General features: G+C 37.8%; 1 protein-coding gene across 1 annotated transcript in view; it reads left to right on the top strand.

Annotated features, from left to right (window-relative positions):
• PLCG2 (phospholipase C gamma 2) overlaps positions 1-17,714 on the top strand; it is a 157,005-nt gene that overhangs the window by 78,641 nt on the left and 60,650 nt on the right. Inside the window, exons 6-9 of the mRNA XM_051976179.1 lie at positions 3,234-3,318; positions 4,739-4,822; positions 12,637-12,680; positions 13,566-13,638. Of these exons, the coding sequence (XP_051832139.1) occupies positions 3,234-3,318; positions 4,739-4,822; positions 12,637-12,680; positions 13,566-13,638 (286 nt within the window). The remainder of the gene's footprint in view (positions 1-3,233; positions 3,319-4,738; positions 4,823-12,636; positions 12,681-13,565; positions 13,639-17,714) is intronic.

A 17,714-nucleotide genomic window follows, 5' to 3' on the forward strand; every position in this document is an offset into this window, starting at 1 on the left:
AGATACAATACATATTTGCAGAACTGAACAGTTCTCCTGTTGCACAGGGAGAGACTTCATAGCTGTTTGACTCTGGGCAAGTCCCTTAATCCTATTTGCCTCAGTGTCCCATTATAAAATGGGTTGAAGAAGGAAATGGCAAACCACTCCAGTATCTCTGCCTAGAAAACTCCAAATGAGGTCATGAAGAGTAGGTCATGACTAAAAAAACAACTGAATAAAATCTTTACAAAAACCAAGTCAGTTCCCCCCACAACTGCCTCTCCCTTTCTTCAATCAGGTGCTGGGTATGACAGGCACACTAATAAAATACTGTTAGAATTGTGAAGTGGTTCAATTATCCTGGATATCATCTTTCATCTTTAGAATAAGAAATAAATTCCCTGAAGTTTGGTTCATTTGACTTCATTTTTGTATATGTAGGGGGTAATGTCTGTTGATTGATGGATTCATATCCCATTAGCTGAATTTTTAGCCATCTATTGGTCAGTTGGGATTTTTGACCCTATTTTCTTTGTTATAAAGGAGAGTTCATTGTGGGGGGACATTGAAGGGATATTAAAAAATGCACTTTAAAAAAAAAGAAGAAAGAAGAAGGAGAAGAAGGAGAAGGAGAAGGAAAAGAAGAAGGAGAAGGAGAAGAAGAAGAAGAAAAAGGAGGAGGAGGAGGAGAAGGAGAAGGAGGAAGAAGAAGAAGAAGAAGAAGAGCAAGAACAAGAAGATCAAGAACAAGAAGAACAACAACAAGAAGAAGATCTTAAGAGAATGCCACTAGCTTGATGTCTCCTTTTTTTATAAAGATAATTACAACTGAAATAATAAAGGGTGAATATATAAGAAATTCTAAGGAACAGGGATATTTCCTTGCAACTGGTGCCTTCTAGATGGGGATATGTTTTATGTCACAAATGCCTTAGGCTGAATTATTGGAATTTGTTTACCTGTGAGGTGAAAACTTGATCAATTCTAGGCTTCCAGAACTGACTCTAACCATTCTCCATCTTTTCATCTTTTTCTGGCCAAATGGTTCTAGTTACTTCAACCATTCTTTATGTGACATTGTTTTAGTTGCTCTGTTTTTGTAATTATCCATTTCTGGAAATGAGTTCCAATTTGTTCATAATCCATCCCCCTTCTCCATTCCCCATCCTCATGTGCTCAGAACTGAATATACTTGTTTTCATGTGTTTTTGATCTACCTTCTTATATAGAAATCTCAGAGTTGGAAGAGACCTTTAGGAGTATCTAGTCCTATGACTGTGCAAGAACCTTTGTATAAGTTATCTTTGATAAATGATTATCACTTATACGTGGGGCAGTGGAAATCACTAGTCCCTGTCCAAAGAGGTGAATTCCATTTTTACATATTTTTAATCCCTGAGCTTTTCTGCCTCTGTAATGTCTTTAAGACCAAGAAGAATGAATCTAATTCCACATATATAACAGCCCTTCAAACTCTTGCACTCGGCTATCCTCATCTTTCCTTCTCTTGCTCCAGTCCATACTGGTATTTTCCCAATAACTCTGATTGTGACTTTTATAGTAGCCCAGTATTCTAGTGTGAGGTCCCAGGTTCACTCCTCCAGCTTCAGGTATAGTCACTTCTGTTACCTTCTTGTGATTTGTAGTAACGTAACCTGCGCCTACTGGGTCTTTCCTTGCCCCATTTTGATCCGGACGAATTCTCTCTGGCTTCTAGGGCTCCCGCACTACACTAGCTGTTTGGGCCATCTTGGTCTCTGACTTGTTACGGGTGTTAATCACTTTGCTTTCCTTGGTAGTTCATTCATATTAGGTTGGAGCTTAACTAGATAAAGTATGGGTCGGTTCTAGACTTTTTTGCCTGTTTTCTTCCCTGTTTCATGTTGACAGTGACTAATGGGGCACTAAACTAAGCACTTTACAGATTTTATCTCCTTTGGTCCTGAGGGCAAATACTCTGTGTCTTTTTACATTTCTTCCCATGTCAGCACATGGTAAGTACTTGGTGAAAATTTATGGGTGGATTTTTCCCTCATGCAGAAGGATACAACACAGTGTATGTACATACCTAACTTAGCTTGTCTCATCAGGACAAGGATCATAGAACATTGAAAATATGGAAGTAGGCAAGTTTTATGGAGCACAGGTCTTAAATCCAAATTTAATACAAGTCCAAGTCACAGCAGATTGATTTCACACAATTAAGTCCTGGTTGCTATGACTTAGATAAGAATGACATGGTTGTGCTTTCATTAAATATAGTAGTTATATCAAAATCCATCTAATATCACTTGGGTTGGTGTTAAAATTGCCCTTTTGCACTCCCTCATTTCTGCCAATTTATCTTTCATTCCTAACACATAACAGAAAGGAAAGCCAACAGCTTGTCTTATGGATAATGCCATCAACCATCAAAGTGCCAACTGACAGTAAGCACTAAATGCTTGTTGACTGACAAAGAAACCGTGGCCAACAGTATAGTCTACATTTTACCTTTAGTACTTCACCTTTCTGTGAAGAAGAGAAATATGTGTTCCATCATTTATTTGTTCTAAGGGACCAATAGTGTTCTTAACAGTGACAGAATTGGAAACAAAACAATGTTACATCAATTGGGGAATAGTAATAAATGTGAAGAAACAGTATTTACCATAAAGAAATGACAATGCTACTATTCTATGAGGTGCTAATATGACACACAAAGTCTTACAGCTGGTTGGAGATGTAGGTCAGGAACTCAAGGGAGAGATTCTGGCCAGAGACAAATGCATTTTATTGATATTTGATTCCCTGGCCAGATCAGATCACCAAAGGAAAGAATGCACCAAAATATCTATATATATATGGGGTCTAACTTTCTTGGAATATAGCAAGATTAAAGAAAAGATTTTTTTAGACTAGTGGAGACTTGAATATAATAATAATAACAATAACATGATAATAGTTACATTTATATAATGCCTACTATGTGCCAGGTACTATGCGAAGCACTTTACAAATATTATCTCATTTAATCCTAAGGGTTGAGACCCTATCCCATATCATCTTGCATACCTCACCATGCCTAACACACTTTATGTGTGTACTTGGTGAAAGTTTGTTATGTGGTTTTTCCCTCACGGAGAAGGCTCAAACACAGTAATTATGTAAAAGACCCAGATGGGCTGTCAGTCAGAATCATTGGTGAAATATTGTCTTTGGAGATGGGGCCTGGGAAGCTTGCTAAGGTGCTTTCCTCTGCTTCTTTTCAGTATCAGCTTCAGAGAACTGAAGACCATTCTTCCTTTAGTAAACTTCAAAGTGAGCAGCGCCAAGTTCCTGAAAGACAAATTCCTGGTAAGTGATGGAGCTGTCTTCCCAATTTGCTGAACTTGTGGTGAACATTTTGCCTGGGGTGACCCTCCTGCTCTTGCTTCCAGAAGCCTTGGGCTCACACTCAGAATGCTTGTAAAATAAAGGCCTCTTTGGTTCTTGATTGATTATCTGTCTCTGCCCTGAAGTGCCTCAGAGGAACTTCAGAAGTGGGGAATTTGCTCTGAGAGCACTGTGGTCACTGGGCTGTTTCGACCTGGGCTTCTTATTTCCCCTTTCTGGGCTATTCTGGCCTGCATCCTGGACCACATTTGCTTTATCCTTTGCACAAACATTCTTTTGAAAGCAATGACATAATGATGAAACATCACTCTACCTGTGCAGCCTTGGGAGCTGTGCAGCCAGTGAAACTGAGTTCTCTCATCTACTTCTATAAAGCGCCAGCATTAGGCTGAGTTCAGTGGGATTCAGTGAGCAATATGGGCTCAGCAATGGGAATTCTGTTGCACAAACGGGCAGCCAAGTAGCTTCCTGACTGGTCTCCCTGCGCCCATTCTCTCCTCTCTCAAGTCCATCCTTAGTTGCCTAGTTGATATTCCCAAAGCTCATTCTACTGCTCATATCAAACCTGGGCTCAAGAAGCTTCAGTGGCTCCCCATTGCTGAAAAATTAAAATACAAACCTCTCTCTTTAGTATTGAAAGCTCTATATAATTTGGCTCCAGTCTCTCTTTCCAGGTGATTACACAATACTCGTTTTTGTTTCAAATACTCTACTATCCAGCAAACTATCCATTTTCCATGACCATGATTTTGCCCCATTTCCTTTGCCTGGAACGCTGCCCCTTCTCATCTTTTTGGAACTCTTATCTAATTTTGAGGTTCACCTCAAATGCCACTGACTAATTTTCACTCTCCTACCATCACAATTATTTTGTGTTGATTTTAAATATTTTTAGCATTTACTTATATGTGCTCATTTTGTTTCCTCACTCTAGTGGGATGTAAACTCATTCTGACTAGGGACTATTTCATTTGTCTTTGCATCCTGAGGACTGTGCATAGTACCTGGTATATAGCTGCCATCTAATCAATACACGATAATTGTATTAAATTTGACTTGATCAAAGGACTTCTGGTACAGTTTCCTCTCTGAGGCGGGAGAGGGATGGAAGAGGAATCCCTCCTTATAACTGATGTCTGCAGCCTTCTAAGCTCTGGACCTGGAGAGACCAAATAATGAATGTAGCCTCTCCCTGGATTCTTCCCAGGGGAAGCAGGGGGCAGCTTCTCTCCTGCTCATTAATGATGGGTGCAGGTTCAGCACAGGTCGACTGGTTAGTGTGGTCATGGTCACCTAACCTAAGCTTTGTTGTCAGGATAGAGGGGCTGTTGTGTTTGAGGTGGGATCTGGACTGATGGCTTCTATTGCTTTTCCTTCATAGGAAATAGGTGCCTACAAGGATGAACTCAGCTTTGAACAGTTCCACTTATTCTACAAAAAGATGATGTTTGAGCAACAGAAATCCGTAAGAACAGCCATAATTTGAATGACCTCTTTGTGTTTTCCCTTTAGTTCTCATTTTAAATTATCTTTTTTTCCCCCATCATTCTTGTTTGAAGGCATGGAGGAAAGATTACTTGAGTTGGAGCAGGGATGATCTGGGCTAAGTACTGTGTAATCAAAGAGAGCCAGGTGATTTGGGGCTCATTTGTGTACTCTGTGAAACTTTATTTTCCCCAAACTAATGATAGAGCATTAGCATTGTGCTAGTCACTAATGTAGGGTACCAGGACTTAGTGAAAGGCTAATGGAAATTGTTTATATATATATATATATAGTAGGAGTTTTATTTGAGAAAGTTTGTGTGTCTGTGTGTATGCATGTGTATGCATATATGTTATATAAATAAATATACAGCTAAATGCATTTAACTGAGAGGCTGCATAGTTTAGTGATTGAAAGACTTGCTTTGGAGCCAGTCTTTTTTTTTTTTTTTTAATTATAGCTTTTTATTTACAAGTTATATGCATGGGTAATTTTTCAGCATTGACAATTGCAAAATCTTTTGTTCCAACTTTTTCCCTCCTTCCCCCCATCCCCTCCCCCAGATGGCAGGTTGACCAATACATGTTAAATATGTTAAAGTATAAGTTAAATACAATATATGCATACATGTCCAAACAGTTAATTTGCTGTATAAAAAGAGTCGGACTTTGAAATAGTGTACAATTAGCCTGTGAAGGAAATAAAAAATGCAGGTGGAGAAAAATAGAGGGATTGGGAATTCTATGTAGTGGTTCATAGTCATCTCCCAGAGTTCTTTTTGGAGTCAGTCTTGTCTCAGGCTCTGTGTGATCAAAGCCAAAAAATTTCTTTTCTCAGAATTAAATTTATAGTGGATCCATTCAGGACAATGCTGTGATTTTTTAAAATTTCATTAAGCAGCACATGAAAAGAAGCAAAGTGAATAAATAATGATAATGATCCAAGGCTTAGGAGGATGAGATCAGCTATAGCATAAGGGGGTGTGGGATTTATGAGAAGTGGATGTTAAAGAGTTGAATGAGTTCATTAAAAGGTTGTAATGGGATAAAAAATAAGAAGATAGCTGCTAGAAAGGATGGCCTGTGGCAGAATTAACAGCAGATTTTGGGGTTATGAGGCAGAGAGATGGAGTGTTGTAATTTGTGACCCAATGAGGGAATTTCAGAGTTCGGAAGTAAATGTGCCTTTGTGGATGATGGCAAGATCAAGGCAAGGTCATATTATCATTTCTATGTGGAGTATAGGTGAGGTAGAACAGTAGGTCATGGGAAATGAATAAGGAACTAGGAGTTAAGGGTGTTTGAGGGAGTGTCAATATGCATGTTGAAGTCTAAAGATGAGGGCCGGAGTTAGGAAAAAGAAAAAGACTGAACCAGGTGCTGAATTCATTGAGGAAAGAAAGGGAATATCTTGGAGGTCAGAAGATGGCTACAAGAATTGTGATTGGGTGGTAGACATGGATTAAATGAACTTCAGAGGGGGAAAGACTTTTGAAGACTCATGGTAGAGAATAGGTTTAGAAGTAACAATGGCGAGCAAACAATATTCTGACTCTTCCACCTCAACCAGTGAATAGAGGGATGAAAGTACAACTAGTGCTGGAAAGGGAGGTTTGAGAGACTGTATGAAAGAAAAAGTTTTTTTTTCCTAGTAAGTTTATTTGTTTTTAATACACATTTCTTTATGAATCATGTTGGGAGAGAAAACTTAAAGCAAAAGGGAAAAACCATGGGGGAGATTCAAAGAGGAAAAATAAATGAACATAGCATGTGTTGATTTTTGTTGACATTTAGTCTCCTTAATTCTTTTTCTGGATGCAAATGACATTTTCTGTCCAAAGTCTACCAGAATTGTTTTGGATCACTGACCCATTGAGAAGAGCCAAGTCTTTCATAGTAGATCATCACACATTCTTGCTATTATTGTGCACAATGTATTCCTGGTGCTTATTTCACTCAGCATCAATTCATGTAAATCTTTCCAGGCCTTTCTAAAATCAACTTGTTCATCCCTGCTCTAGAGATGCTACCATTAGACACAAATAAATATACAGATATATAGAAAATTATTATATATTCACTCCTTTCTAAAATAGCCCATTCCCCTTATGTATAGCTCTAATAATTAAAGTACTTTTCTTTATCCTGTTCTGATTGACTCTCTTGGGCCAAACAAAACAAGCCTAATACTTCAGATTGAGGAAGTCAGCTCTTCAAAATAATTCAATATATAGTAGATATCAATATAAATATTGTTTTCTAGTCTGAGACATGTCTTCTCTAGTTTAAGCAGTCCTAATTCTTTCAGCTGATCTTCATATAGCATGCTCTCAGGGTTCTTCACTTCACCATCCTGATTTTTTCCTCTGGTCTTTCCAAATGTGCAGAAAGTTATCCTGAAACACCTGGGCCAGCTTTGACATTTTTTGTAAGGGCTTCATAGATGAATGGATCAGAACCATCAACACCAACACATATTGATTTAAAGTGTATATGAAAGCATCGAGGAGAGATTCTGAGCTTCAGTTGAATTTTGAAGAAGCCAGAGAGAGACTGGTTTGGTTGTGAAGTACTGACCCTGCATCCTATCCTTTGGCTTGACTGAACAGGTCATAGCAGGAATCTACATTTTAATTTCTTGGAAGTATTTCCACCCTGCTTTAGTAGAACATAACAATAAAACTGTCTTTTTCAGAAGACTGAGAGAAAGGTCACAGTAGTTTAATGAGAAACCTGATAAGAGAGCTTTTTAAAGAAATGTTTGATTACTTCAAAACAAAATCTAAAGTAAGATCTAAATGGATCCTTGTAAGTAACTAGAGTCAAGGACAGGAAAGACATTACATTTTCAGTCAGCCTACATTCCACCATGCTGTGTCCTAGGCATTGAGGAAAAATAACAAACTACAAGAATTAATACCCAGCCCCCCAAATTCTAGAAACCTAATAGGAATCTTTTATTTTTTATTAAAAAATTTGTTTAGGTTATACATGTATATTCATTTTAAAAATGTTAACATATGAGTCATATTGATTGGGTTGAAAAATCAGAACAAAAGAGAAAAACCATGAGAGAAAAAAACCCAAGGGAAAAAATGGTGAAAATAGTATGCACTGATCCATGTTCAATTTTCAAAATTTTCTCTTTGGACTCAGATGACATTTTTCTATCCAAAATTTATTGGAATTGCCTTGGATCACTGAATTGCTGAACAGAATCAAGTCTATCATAGTTGATCATCACACAGGATCAGGAAAATGTTGTACAATGTTGTGCCATGTACAATGTTTTTCTGGTTCTGCTTGCTTGAGTGAAGCAATGAATTCATGTAAATCTTTCCAGGTTTTTCTAAAAGCATCCTGTTTATCATTTTTTATAGAACAATAATATTCTGTTACTTTCATTTTCCAGTTCTTTGCCACCACAAAAAGAATTGCTACAGTTTTGCACATGCATATTTATGACGTTTTTGAGCATACAGACCCTAGTAGTGAAACTTAGATGTTTTGCTGATATTTTAGACTTAAACCTGGAAAATCTTAGGAGAAGAGTCTTTGATGTTGTAAATGTTTATTCAAGTGGGTTGTGAATTAATGAGATTTCTTTGTAGTATTGTAAAGGTTTATCTCTTCCCATCAATTCCAGAAATAGATGCTCACAGGGTTTCTATAACTCTCATCTGAAGGGCTCTCCCTAGTATCTTTCAAAGCCTAGTGCCCCAATTAAAACAGAGATTTTACTCTGATGTGTTTTTTGAAGAATGCTACTCTTTGCTTGTGTCTTTTCAAGTAAGATGGAAAATAGTTGTCAGCTCAGTGGCTGAGATCTCTCCCCAAAATATTTGTCAGAGTTTCCAGTTAGGCCTAACTTATTTCCAGAGCACCACTTAACCATTGGGAGACAGATTCCTGGGTTTGGAGTGAGAAGACCTGGTTTGAATCCCAGTTCTGTTGCTCATCAGCTACGAGACTGAGCAAATTACTTTACTTCTATGAGCCTCAGTTTCCTTATCAGTGATATGGTAGTAATAATAATACATTCCTGACTTCACAGGACTCTGCAAATGTTGAAGTGTTAGAGAAATGGGAGCTGCTATTATCATAATTATTGATTATTAATTATTATAGCATTATTAATGATCATAGGAAAGTAGATTTGGAACTTCAGATCTTAGAGACTAACCCTTTTATTTTACAGATTGGAGACCTGAGACCCCAGAGAGTAAAAGGTTGCATAGGAAATAGAACTGGGATGTAACCCCGGTCTTTGTACTTTGTACAGCCTCTTTCTTCTTTGGTACCCTACTTCTGTCATCCCTGGTGTGTTTTTCTGTATTTCCGGTGATATTACATAGTTGCATTTGTGAGCTATGCTATTGCCCTAAGAACATTTTAGGAATCTTTGCTTTGTTTTTTCCTTCATATTATTTTCTTGAAGCAAACTTAGAAATAAGCTAGAACAGTGAATGGTATCATATATTGGCTCAGTTCACCCCCCCCCCCCCCCATACATCAATCATTGAACCCTAGATCTGGGAAAATACTTCAGGGATTTCCTAGTCTAAGACAGAGAAGGAAGTTAAAGCCCAGGATTGGGAAGTGATAGCTGGAATTAAAGCTTTGGCCTCTTGACCAGGTCTCACAAGGCCCCTTACCTTTGGATCCCTTGGAGTGTTCACCACCTTCACTCTTGCAGACATGTTGCTGAAAAGGGTGAATAAAATCACACATCTGTTTTGATCAGTTCCTCTACAACTTTATATTATAAAACTTCAAGTGGGCCCTCGCTGCTGCTAGGCTATCCCACCTACTTTATCAGATCACTATTCCACTCTCCACAAGAACTCATTCCTTCTCAAATTTTCCATGGCTGCCCCTTGCCCCTACTCTTTCAATGAAATCCTAACCTCATTTTTCCAGGATAAAAAATTAAGGCCATCCTCTGTGAGCTCTCTCTTCTCCCTCATCCTCTTCTCCTGTCACTCAAATGTCTTTTGCTACTTTCTCCTCCTTCACCGCATCTCATAGGATGAAATAGCTATTTCATCTTTGCTCCTTGTCAACACTAACTCCTCAAGTGATTCCATATTCCTTTTGTCATCCCAACTCTGTCACTTATCTTTAGGTTCTCCCTCTCTACTGGCTCAGTTCCTATTGCCTACAAATCTACTACTCTAAAAATTCTCACCAGATCTTTCCATCTCTGCTAAATGTCCTCTAGCTTTTCTGCTCTTTATAACTAAACTTCTTGAAAAGGTCATCTACAATAGGTGCCTCCATTTTCTCTTTTATTTTTTCCCTCTTTTTCTTTTCTCCCTTATAATCCAGGTTCTGATCTTATTGTTTGACCTTATTATTAATTACACTGAAACTGCTCTCTCCAAAATTACCAGTGATCTCTTAATTGCCAAATCCAATGGCTTTATTCTTCTTGGTCTTTCTGTAGTCATTGATACTGTTGATCATCCTTCTCTCTAGGTTTTGGAGATATTTCTTTATTCTCCTGCCTACCTGATTATGACTTCTTAGTCTCCTTTGCTGGGGCCTCATCCAGGTCATTCTCACTAACCATGGGTATCTCACAGGTTTTGGGTCCTCTTCTCTTTTCTTTTTATGCTACTTTACTTGGCAATCTCATGAGCTCCTATATATTTAATTATCTATCTGCTTATAATTCTTACATCTCCCTATACTGACCCAAACTTTCTGCTGTCCTATGGTCTTGCATCTCCAGTTGCCTATTCAAAATCTCTCACTGGATGAATCTTACTAGATGTCCTGAACTGAACCCATTATCTATCTTTCCCTTAAAATCCTCCTCCCCTCTAAACTTCCTTTTTACTGTTGAAGGCATTCAGTCAATCAATAAGTATTTATTCAGTGCTTACTGTGGTGGCTATGGGAATAGAATATTCCTGAGTTCAGTTCTGGCTTCAGACACTTATTAGCAGAGGGACTTTGGGCCAAATCACTTAACTATGTTTGCTTCCTTTTCTCATCTGTAAAATGAATTGGAGAAGGAAATGGCAAACTACTCCAACATTTTTGCCAAGAAAATTCCAAATGGGGGTCACAAGGAGTTAGACATATCTAAAAATGATTGAGTAAAACATGTGCCAGATCTGTGCTAATATCTTGGGGTACAAAAAGGGCACTATCATCCTTCTATTTTCCCAGGCTCATAACCTGGATTGTCATCCTTAATTATTCTCCCTCTTCCCCCGTCCCCATACATTCTGTTATCAAGATTTATTGATTTTACCTTTGCAGCATTTTTTGAAAATACCTCCTTCTCTCCTGATATTGCCACCACTCCAGTTCAAGCCCTCATCACCTCCCACTTGAACTATTATAATAGCCTTCTGATAGGTCTTCCTCCCTCAAGTCTCTCTGCATTCTAATCCAGTCTCCATTTAGCTATTAAAGTGATTTTCTTAAAATGCATGTCCTACTACGTTATTCTATTCAGTAAATTCTTTCATTTCCTATCACATACAGGATCAAATGCAAAATCCTGTTTGGCATCCAAAACCCTTCCAAACCTCCCAACTCCCCTGCCCAGACTTACATCTCATTCCCCACCATGTACTCTTTGATCCAGTGATAGCAGCCTCCTGCCTCTTCCATGAACTAGACTTTATAAGGTACTTCATTTCTGACTGTTCCCCATACTTTGAATATGCTCCTCCTCATCTTCACCTACTGGCTTCTCTTTTTTTGGTCTCCTTCTAGTTCCAACTAAAATCCCATCTTTTGCAGAAAGCCATTTCCAATACCTCCTAATTCTAGTATTTTCCCTTTTTAATTATTTCCTATTTTTTCTATATAGGATATTTACTTGCTTATTGTCCCATTGTTAGATTGTGAATTTTTTGAAGGCAAGAATTGTTTTTATCCCTTTTTGTGTCCCCAGTGGTTAGTATAGTATCCAGCAATAGTAGACACTTAATAAATGTTTATTGATTAACCGCCCTTGGAATTTTTAAAAGAACATCCCACAATTTAATTTTTAGCATTAACTCATCGATTTTGATCTTGAATTAGACATATCCTTTTGAAGAATGGTCTCCATTTAGTTGAATGTAGAACATATTTATGGGAGTCAAAGTCCATATTTTCTTAATGAATCAAGCTTAAATGAATAAATTTAAACAATGGCGCTTTCTTTTTAGAGCATTATTTTGTTTTCCTCCTCTGGTTCCAGATCCCCTGAAAGGGCAGGGATAGGATAGGAGGGAGTTTTTTGAGAAAGTAATTGAAGTTGTCTGTTACCTGTTTCTTTGCATTTGTGTGTATTTATATCTTTATTTCTGGCATGAATTATTCCTTTACTTATCTAAAAGAAAAGTCAAAGCTCACTTTTGTTTCTTGCTCAAAGTACCAAATTCTAGGTCTTCCATTAATTGTGGAGAAGCTGGGGGGGAGGGGAGAAGAGGGGAGGGAAGGAGAGTTGATGGATGGGTAGGAATGGGATTTGGGAAAGGAAGTGTTGTATTGAATGCATATTGTAGAACTCAGTCTTTTTGTTGATTTTATTGGATTCTTATTGGAACAGGTGGATTTGAGTGGTACTTGAGCTCTGATGGGGCATTAGTTAGTTTATAATGTCAAAATATTATGCCATTAGGTTGTGAAAAGACAGGAAAGACAATGCTAAACATTTATTTTATATTCAGTTTTAAAGTTACAAATTAGCCAGTTAAAATGTTTAGAAATCAATGAAAATATAATACTCATTGACTAGCACTCATTTTTTAACACAGCCCTTACTTTTCCTCTTTCTCTTATTTTTCAGATTCTTGATGAGTTCAAAAGAGATTCATCTGTGTTTATTCTGGGGTGAGGCTTCTCTCTAACCTTTGTTCAGGTCTGTCAGGTTTATAGCTGTGCCGGGTCTGCTATTTCCCCTTCTACCCCTTCTAGCTTCCAATTCTACCCTGCTTTGGGATGCTCTCAGAGGATGGTAACAAAACATTGGGCTAAGTACTTTCCAAATAGTATTTCATTTGAATCTCACAACAGCCCATAGAGGTAGTTATTATTATTACTCCTAATTTACAGTTGAGGAAACTGAGGTAGGCAAAGTCACAAATATTAATGGTCTGAGGTCAAATTTGAACTCTGATCTCCCTGACTTCAGGTCCATCATTCCACCCACAGCACTCCCTAACCGCTTTTTTGTTAATTTAATTAATTTGTTAATAAAGGGGAAGAAAGGGGAGGCATTGGCAAATTCTATCTTCCAACAATATTCAAACAGAAAAGATCCTTCTCTCTTTGCAAATCTTAAGGAAAATTGTTTATTTATAGCTTTCTTGCAAAATCTTCCCATTCTCTCAAAAATATTCATTCCATAATGCCAGCTTTTTGTTGTTAAATGGTGTTCAGATCCAGCCTTATTTCTGTGAAATTTGCACCCAGGAGATTTCTTCCTTCATTTATTTGGCAGTTCCATGTATTCATGCCCATGAGATTGGGTTTTTTGGTCTGAACAGTAATTTTCCCTTTTGGCAAATGAAAGGTTTCCAATCTTGACATGCAGAAAGAATAGTCACTCTCAACCATTTGCTCCCTGGGCAAGGAAGGTAACTTTCAGGCTTGTGCTTGGACATTTTGCTCAACAAGATCTTAGGTCCCTACTTAAAGTTCCTACTGTTGTTGACCTTGTTGGGAAGAGCTCTATCTCTAAATATCACGTTTTTTTCCCTCCCCTTTTGTTGGTAGAAATACAGATCGGCCAGATGCATCTGCTGTTCACCTGCATGACTTCCAGAGGTTTCTCCTGCATGAACAGCAGGTAAGAAAGGAAGAAAAGGAACAAGCCCACTGTATGAGCTGGGAATGAGGGATCACATAATGAAATCATGTTGCCAGAGGGATTTCACAACTCTGAGGAGCTGAATGTTGTGTTAAAATGAAGCAGGTCACAGTGGGAAGAAGCAAGACCTGGGAGCCAGAGGCTTGAAACTGTCCCTGTGTGACTCTGAACATCATGAATGAGTGCTGAATGGTAGCTAACTCAATTTGGTTTAGATTGATCCCCAATCACTTTAATGGAGTCTCTTTTTAACCTTCTCCTGTCTTTCCAGATATCTTCCAGTATCATCTCTACCCCTTTTTCTAGTACATGCTCTCATTTCCTACTTCATGGGAAAGGTGGTGAATTATGATCTCCCCCATTTCCCAGTTTTAGTACTTCAAAAGCTCTATTTTTTGATGCCAGAATCAGTGCATGAAATAGCCCTTTTTTTTTTTGGACAAGGTTAATTCCTCTGTTTTGTGTCTTTGATGTCATCCTATTCTGTCTCCTTAGGGATCTCGCTCTGTCAGTTATCGTCTTCATATTCTCTGTATATAGTATCTCCCTTTATCCTGGTCCCTTCTCGTCTGTTTATAAACATGTACACATGTCCCTTTAATTTTTTTTTTCTTTTACAATAATCTAACATCACAACCACATACCACAACTTATTCAGCCATTTCTCAATTGCGTATCCTCTCAATTTCCAATTTTTTGCCACTACTGAAATAGCTGCTATAAACATAGCTGCTATAAACATTTGTGTATATATAGGTCCTTTTGCTTTTTGTTTTTTTATCTTTATGGGATACAAACCTATTAGTGATTTTGTTGGGTCAAAGGGTATGCATTGTTTTATTGCTTTGGGCACAGGTTCAAATTGCTCTCCAGAATGTTTGAATCATTTCACAATTCCACCACAGTATGTTAGTGTCTCAGTTTTCCCACATCCCTGTCAACACTTGTCATTTTTCTTTTCTGTCATATTAGCCAATCTGATAGGTGTGCGGTAATCTCAAGAGTTTTTTTTATTTGCATTTCTCTAATCAACAGTGATGTAGAACACTAAATGATTATAAATGACTAAAATAACTATAACTTTGATTACTTTATCTGAAAACTGCCAGTTTATATCCTTTGCTCACTTGGGGAATTAATTTTAAAAAAAAATAAATTTGATTTAATTCTTTATATAATTGAGAAATGTGACCTTTATCAAAGAAACTTGCTATTTTTTTTTTACAGTAATGGTTACCAAGTATGTTTCCCTCCATCCAATTCCCCCTTCTTTTTATCCTACTCTCTCTTACTTTTTAGCCTATCTCTTTTCAAAAGTGTTTTGCTTCTGACTCTTACCTCTTCCAATATGCTCTCTCTTGTATCAGTGCTACCTTTCCCCTTTTCTATGTCCTTCTCCTCCTACTTTCCCACAGGATAAGAAAGATTCCTATATCCTGAGTGTGTGTATCGTGACTTATTTGAGCCAATTTCAATGAGAGTAAGTACTAAAAAGCAGTTTTTAGTTTGCCTCTTTGATGTCTTAGGACTTCCTGAACTCTCTTAGGTACCTCTTATATATACCCTATATTATGCTTACTAGTGTACAAGTCTAGATTTACTTATATTAGATTTTTAGATTCCTTCAGAACAAGAGGCATGCCATTTTTTTCCTTTTTGTATACCGAGGACCCAGCATAGTGATTTGTATATAGTAGTAAGAGTAGAATAAATATACAATCAATTGATTTGAATATGTGAATTTAGAGCTGGCTGACTCTGATGTTTAATTTTTCTTTTTTTCAATAATAGCTCTTTATTTTTCAAAATACATGCAAAGTTTTCAACATTCATCCTTTCAAAACCTTGTGTTCCAAATTTTTCTTTTTCTCTTTCATATTCTTTCTCTATTTTCAATATTCACCCCTTGAAAACCTTGTGTTACGAATATTTTCTCTTTCTTCCATCCATCCCCTCCCCTAGATGGCAACTCATCCAATATATGTTAAACATGTGCAGTTCTTCTATACTTATTTCCACAATTATGCTGCACAAGAAAAATCAGATAAAAAAGGAAAAAAAAGAGAAATAAAATAAAATGCAAGCAAAGAACCACAACAACAAAAGAGTGAAAATGTTATATTGTGATCCCCACTCAGTTCCCCTATGGGTTTCTTCATCATTGGAAGTGGCCTGAATCATCTCATTGTTGAGAAAAGCTATGTCCATCTGAATTGATTATCATATAATCTTCAATATTATTCTTTCTCTAGGTCCAAATTCTATCTAAGCCTTCTTGGTTGTGATTACCTAGTGCCATCTTGTGGCAGAAAATACCACAACATTAAAAATATGGCTGTGAAATGCTTCTTGGTTATTGAGAGTCCCAGACTTAGGGGCTCACAGGTTATTTAGAGGCACGACTTTTGGAAGATCCTATGTGGCTATAAATAATGGAATTACAGCATGGAATAATCTAGTGAAAAATCATTCAGGTTTTAGTAACAAGAGTTTACATTTATAAAGGACTGGAAAGACAAATATAATTTATATTACCTTTACAAAGCATTTTGCATATATAGTGATGTCTTTTCTTGTGGAGATTGTGTCCCACGTATAGCATGAGGGGTCCTTGTGTGGCTCAAAGGGAGGTAGAACAGACACCTCTAGCCTCTTCTCTTCCTACTATTCTGCAAGAGAGGCTTTGATTACTGCCAGGAAGGGAGGCAGGGAATTGGGGACCAGAGGCTGCTCTCCTGAGAAAAGGGGATATTGGACTATAATTATATGTATCTGTCCCTTTAAATTTTATTAGCCAAGGAAATGTTGTTTTCAGGTTTAATCTAACTTCTGATCGCTGTTTGATTAAATGGAGGAAGCAGGACCAAGCCTTATACCAAAGGCTTGACTTCCTCCAAACCCTCTCCCTCTGCTCTGCCTTCTGACCAAATGCCTGTTCCATAATAAGTTCCATTTAATCAAGAAAACCATTTATCCAATTTTATAGTCAAATAGAAATCAGAGAAAACCTATATATGATAATATATATACTAAAAAGTACAGAGTGAAGGAGCATTTCCTTAGAAGCATTGTAACTTGGAAAGTGAGAGCCAGAGAGTAAGAGAGCAAGAAAAAACGCCAGGTTTTACCCAAAAGGTTGTTCCTCAGAGACTCTCATGTAGAAAGTTGGGGATAGGGATACAATGAAGACGGCCCCTCCTCTTTTATACTTTCCAGAGCCTTTTCCTTCAGTCACCTTAAAGAGGGTTGTCATCTTCCATCTTTTCTTGAAGCTGGAAGCCAAAAGTGTCTTAAGCAAAGACAAAAGAGCTACCCTCTCTCCTGGTCTCTTCAGCTCCGCTGCTGTTTAGTTATCTCAGTTGTGCTCAACTCTGTGATCCCATTTGGGATTTTCTTGGCAAAGCTACCGGAGTGTAGCTTCTCCAGCTCATTTTCTAGATAAGGAAACTAAGGCAAGCAGGCCTAAGTGACTTGCCTGGGATTACAAGAAAAGTCTGAGGCTGAGTTTGAACTCAGGAAGTTGAGTTTTCCTGACTCCAACCCTGGCACTCTATCCACTTGTATCACCTGGCCAACTTTACCTTGCCCCCTTACACAGGTGCAGGGCATTGATCCATACCAATGAGGAGAGAGTCCCATACCAGTGGGCTTTGGGACTGGGGTTATCCATCCAACATCTTACTTCATCCTAATAATTTTATAAAATAGGCAGGTCAGACATTATTATTCCTATTTCACAAGTAATGGGACTGAGGCCCAGAGAAAGGAATTGACCTATAGTAGTTTCTCTCTGTCTCTCTTTCTCTTTTTGGGAGGGGATGCCTGAAACACAGGCCTGTTTCTGACTCTGTATCTGCGCTTCTGTTAGATCATAGCCACCTTACTTTGTTTATAGGACAATGAAGTACCAAGGAGTCAGATATTTTGGGGACACTTTCTATGTCTAGGCTCTTTAATGTATCCAAGAAAGGTTAAGACCTAGTCGTTGTCCTCTAGGAAGAATACACACACACACACACACACACAATATACAGAGAGAGAGAGAGAGGGAGAGA

The sequence above is a fragment of the Antechinus flavipes genome, chromosome 2 (genome assembly GCF_016432865.1).
Source record: "Antechinus flavipes isolate AdamAnt ecotype Samford, QLD, Australia chromosome 2, AdamAnt_v2, whole genome shotgun sequence".
NCBI lineage: Eukaryota > Metazoa > Chordata > Mammalia > Dasyuromorphia > Dasyuridae > Antechinus > Antechinus flavipes.